This window comes from Petaurus breviceps, unplaced genomic scaffold, assembly GCF_028583685.1.
Source record: "Petaurus breviceps papuanus isolate PSGF00001 unplaced genomic scaffold, PetGlider_PUasm1.0 90887, whole genome shotgun sequence".
Classification (NCBI taxonomy): domain Eukaryota; kingdom Metazoa; phylum Chordata; class Mammalia; order Diprotodontia; family Petauridae; genus Petaurus; species Petaurus breviceps.
In genome coordinates this window covers 415104-420076 of record NW_027187370.1, presented here as the reverse complement: position 1 = coordinate 420076, position 4973 = coordinate 415104, and the positions used below count along the sequence as shown (strand labels likewise).

The 4973-nt window shown below is 40.2% G+C and overlaps 1 protein-coding gene across 1 annotated transcript in view; it reads right to left on the bottom strand.

Moving 5' to 3' along the window:
- Positions 1-2445: 2445 nt before the first annotated feature.
- The window catches only part of KRT39 (keratin 39), a 6993-nt gene continuing 4465 nt past the window's right edge, over positions 2446-4973 (bottom strand). Inside the window, exons 6-7 of the mRNA XM_069074175.1 lie at positions 3463-3683; positions 2446-2857 (exon numbers count right to left, since the gene is read on the bottom strand). Of these exons, the coding sequence (XP_068930276.1) occupies positions 2551-2857; positions 3463-3683 (528 nt within the window). The 3' untranslated portion in view covers positions 2446-2550. The remainder of the gene's footprint in view (positions 2858-3462; positions 3684-4973) is intronic.

The following is a 4973-nucleotide window of genomic DNA, read 5'->3' as shown; positions in this document are numbered from 1 at the left end:
ACATATTGCTGTAGTCTTTTATTCAAGTGCTATGAAATATTAAAATTCCAGGTATATGATTAAATAGGCAAATTTGTGGAGAAAAAAATTTATTGTAGATCACTAAGGAGAGAGTTGGATATGAGGAAGTAGCAAAGAAGCAAGCTGGAAGCCACCAAGTACAGGAACTATCAGCATTGGAACGCATGGCCAGTAGAAAGATGTGCGTAGAAAACACAGTGCTTGGTTTGATTTACAGAAGATGTGAAATAATCCCTCTAAGAAAATCCATCTTGTTGAATCCTCTTTAAGATGTCATTAACATTATATCAAGGACCTGTGTTTTTTTCAGTAAGGAAACTCCCTCCATTTAAGGAAACTGATGCCTGGGGGTCTGTAGGTGGCATCTTGGATAGAGTACTGAACTTGGAGTCTGGAGGACTAGAGTCCAAATCCTGCCCTAGACACTAGCTGTGTGACTCTGAGCAAATCACTTAACTTTTCTGTTCTTTAGATTCTTTTTCTGTTAATATGAATCATAATCATACGGACCTCCCAGGGTTGTTGTAAGGCTTAAATGAGATGACATGTGCACTGTGTTTTGCTAACCTTAAAACATCATAAACAACATTAAAACATCATTAAAACAACACTAGTTATTATTATAACACAGGAAGGTTTTAAGTGACTTGCCTATGGCACACACTTAGTGGGTGCCAGAGAGGTCTTAGACCCATGGTTACTCAGTAAATATCAGAGACATCTTAAGTTACTTGCCTAAACTCATACAGTGCCAGAGAGGTCTAAAGCGACTTGTCTGTGGTCATGAAGTAAGTGTCCAAGGACTGATTTGAACTCAGGCTGTCCTGGCAGCAAGTCCAAACTAGCTGCAGGGCCATACTGCTTAAGATACTGCCATTGCCATGAATAACTAATAAGCACCACCTTTGGATGCCCCCCCGGAACACCAAGATCAACAAGAGGCCTGGCAAATGTTTCTGGGGAGGGCAGCTGCATTCTCTTCAGAATGCTGTTGTTCAAGCCCACCCTTTGAGCCATCTAGGATTTGGAATCCAGGAAAGACATTTCACCTCTCAGTGCCTTAGACAACTCTCTAAAATAGGAGTCAGGAACCTGAGGCCTTGAGGTCACATGTGGCCCTCTAGGTCCTCAAGGGAGCCCTTTGGATTCAGTCATGAATGAAGACATGTGGCCTCGAGGTCGCAGTTTCCCCACTCCTGCTCTAAAACTAGAAGGTAACAACCAGCACTGGTAGATAGTGTTCCCTTATTAAGAAATTCCCCCCAAAATAAAATCACACACCTAGTCTCTATTAAAAGAACTACTTGGAAGGTTGTGTTTGGGATACCTCATTTTATATTTTCACCTTCCTGTGTTGTGGCCAAAAACAATTCTTGTGAAAGAACTTGTCCAACCAGCTCCATTGCTGAGGATAAATAAACAAGGCCTGGATATGCAAAAGGCGGGTGGGTTACCTGGTGTCTGTGAAGTCAGATATCTTAGTCCATCATTCTGGGTGTTTATTAACTAACTCTCTGGGCTCATATGTAGTGCAAAATGGCAGGCCAGAGAAATTTGATTTATTAAGACAATGAGAAACATGCTTCAGGTCATTTGGCAGATTGGGAGTCCGATGACCTGTCTTTGTTTCTGAACTTTGACACTTACTACCCTATGTGATTCCCCACCTCCTTCCCTCAATTGGCTTTGCAAATAGTTTGTGTTTATTGCTATTGTAGATATCTTTTATAGCCCAGAGACAGGAAGTGACTTGTCCAAGGCCATATAGGTAGCAATTAGCTGAGCCAGATTCATAACCACATCCTCTGCCTCTAAACTCCACATTCTTTCATAACTACAACAGGTTCCTTCAAAGCAAAGACTTTAGGGCAGCTAGGTAGCACAGTGGAGAGACTGCAGTACTTGGAGTCAATTCAAATCCTGCCTTAGACATTTAATAGCTGTGTGACCCTGGGCAAGTTACTTAACCTCTTTGTTTCTCAGTTTCCTCATTTGTAAAATGCGCTTAATAACAGCACCTACATCAGTTAGTCAATAAACATTGTCTACTATGTGCCAAGTACCCCATGCTAATGTCACAGAATTGTGAGAATTTAACAAACGAATAAGTTAAACATTTTGCAAAGTCTTAAAGTGCTATATAAATGCTAGGTATTATCATCATTCTTATTGTTTTTATTTTTGTCTTTGTACTTTCACATCTAGCACGTGTTTAGTATATAGTAGGTGCTTAATAAAGGCTTGTCACATTGAATCAAATTGAATTAATTGTCTTTGGGCAGATAACAAGCTTTCTGGGACCTTTATCTCTTCCTCTTTAAAATAAGAATGTTGTACTAGACAATCACTAAGCTTTAATCTACGATATTATCTAAACCTATGATGCCATGAATTTATATTGAATAGGAAAGTCTGAAGCTTACAATGGAAACATAGTACAGAATAAGAAACTGAATACCTTCAAAGGGACAGGGAAGGCAGTACTTTTGGAAAGATTGTGAATGGGAAAGGTAGCTTCATCTTGTGCATTCAGCTGATGCCTTCTTTGTCTCCATTGACAAAGTGGACTTGGAGGCGAGGGATGAAACAAGGTTGTACATGTTCTTGAGAAGAAATGACCTTCCCGTCCTGGAACTCCTGTGTTAAGGTATAGATTCTGGCGAGGATCCCGGGCAAGGATGAGCAGAAACTGCAGGGTTTAGCTCTTACATTGCAAACTGAAGCGTTGCACGGCCTGCATGTTACATAATCTGGGGCCGTACATTCCATGGTCCTGGATATACAGGGCATACAAGGTGAAGGTTTACATTCTGTGGCACATGGATTGCAGGGGAGCCTAGGAAAGAACGTCATACAATTTCAAGTTGGGTGACTGGGAAAGTATTAGTGACATTAAAAAAAAACTGACAACAAGAAAACCCCAAATGGGGTCACAGACAGTCAGACATGACTGAGCTACTCAACAACAATAGATTCTGCTGTACTTTGGAGGGTTCTCATTACAGGGTTTTAAAGTCTATTCATATAGTGTTAGGCTGTGAGTATGTTTATAGAGTGTGATGCTTAAGAAGTCAGTACCTCTGGCTCCCTTCTCATATGAATCATTTAGCTCCTCATAGAGAAAAAAAGAAAAAGAAACAAAAACCCCTTTGTTGCACAGCATTCATTTTCTCCTTGACTCCAGACTTTGTGACCATTCTCATTATTCCCCTTATGGATATCAACTATTAGTTATTAGGGTAAATCCTTAAGATCTTATAGTTCCTTTTGTCCAAACATTTCTCCAAGACTAGAAATGCCACCAAAGGTATATTTCAGTTCTGTAAAATTTGAATTCAGTCAAAAGGCCATACTTAAAGACCTAGAAGACTCCCAGCCCTACTATAGTCAGTTCAGAGCACCTACTTAACAGGCTGAAGAAGTCACTCTAGCTCCACAAACCTGCAGTCAGTGTTCTCCAGAAGATGTTGATATGTAGCAATCTCACACTCCAACTTGGACTTCACATCCAGCAGGATCTGGTACTCTTGATTCTGCCTGTCCAGTGTACATCTGATCTCAGCCAGCTGGGATTCCATGCTCTCAATCAGACACTGGATCTGGGCTAGCTGGATGGTATAGCGGCCCTCTGTTTCTGTCAGGATGCATTCCTGAGAATCTCTCTTAAGATGGAAAGAGAAATTAAGTTAACAGTTGATTATATGAAGAGTTGTTCTCTAGAGTTCTGCTTTGTGCTCCTTAGTGATGTTATGGAAAATTCAGCCTAAACCATATTTTGAGTGATGATTTAAACAGGTTAGAATAACTTTATATTATATTATCTATAATAATTTTATGAGTATACTTATTAAGAATTTATAAGCATACTTCTTGTGTGTGTGTGGGTTTTTTTTTCTTTTTTTGGAGGGGGTTAATTAGAGCAATTGGGGTTAAGTGACTTGCCCAAGGTCACATGGCTAGTTTTTGTGTTAAGTGTCTGAGGTCAGATTTGAACTCAGGTCCTCCTGACTCCAGCCAGGGCTGGTGCTCTATTCACTGGGCTACCTAGCTGCCCCAGTATACTTCTTGTTAAGATCATAGAATCAGAGCTGGAGTGGCTCCTACAGGTCATCTGCTCTATGGGACAGCTAAGGCTGAGAGAGATTAAATACAGTTTTCTGTAATGTGATTTAAATAATTTGTGCAACTTTTTCAATATAAATCTCAAAGTATGAATTGACTATTTAATGGAGGTTCCTCTGAAGTTGGTATATTTGCCTCACCTGTGATACCTATGGTTTTTCAGTCTTGTTTCTTCTAGTAAAAGACATCAATTCTCCCTTGACCTTTAAATACTTTCATTATCCACTTGCTGTTCATTGTTCAGTCATTTTTCAGTTGTGGACAACCTTTTGGGGTGTTCTTGGCAAAGATGCTTGAGTCATTTGTTATTTCCTTCTCCAGCTCATTTGACAGATGAGGAAATTGAGGCTGACAAGGGTTAAGTGATTTGCTTAGGATCACACAGCTAATAAGCAACTGGGACTGAATTTGAATTCAGGTCTTCCTCATTCCAGGCCAGGCACTCTCTCCACAATGCCACCTAGCACTAAATAATTTGTTTCTAAGTCATATAGTCCAAACCCTTTATTTGACATAGAAGGAAATTGAGGTCTAGGGAGTTTAAATCACATGTCAATAACCATACAGATCTGAACCTGGGTCTTTTCATTCCATGTCCAACACACCCCTGCCTCTTCTTTCAAGGTCTCCTTCATTCTCATTCCCCTAGGTTGTCAGCACTACCACATTTCTACACTTAAGGGAAGACTCTAAGAAAGGAGCTTTTTAAGCTCATTCATTTCAAGATATAAGGACTTACCCATTGCCCTAAGCCTGGAGTATTTGCATTTAAAAGATGATGTGGAGAGAGAGAGAGAGAGAGAGAGAGAGAGAGAGAGAGAGAGAGAGAG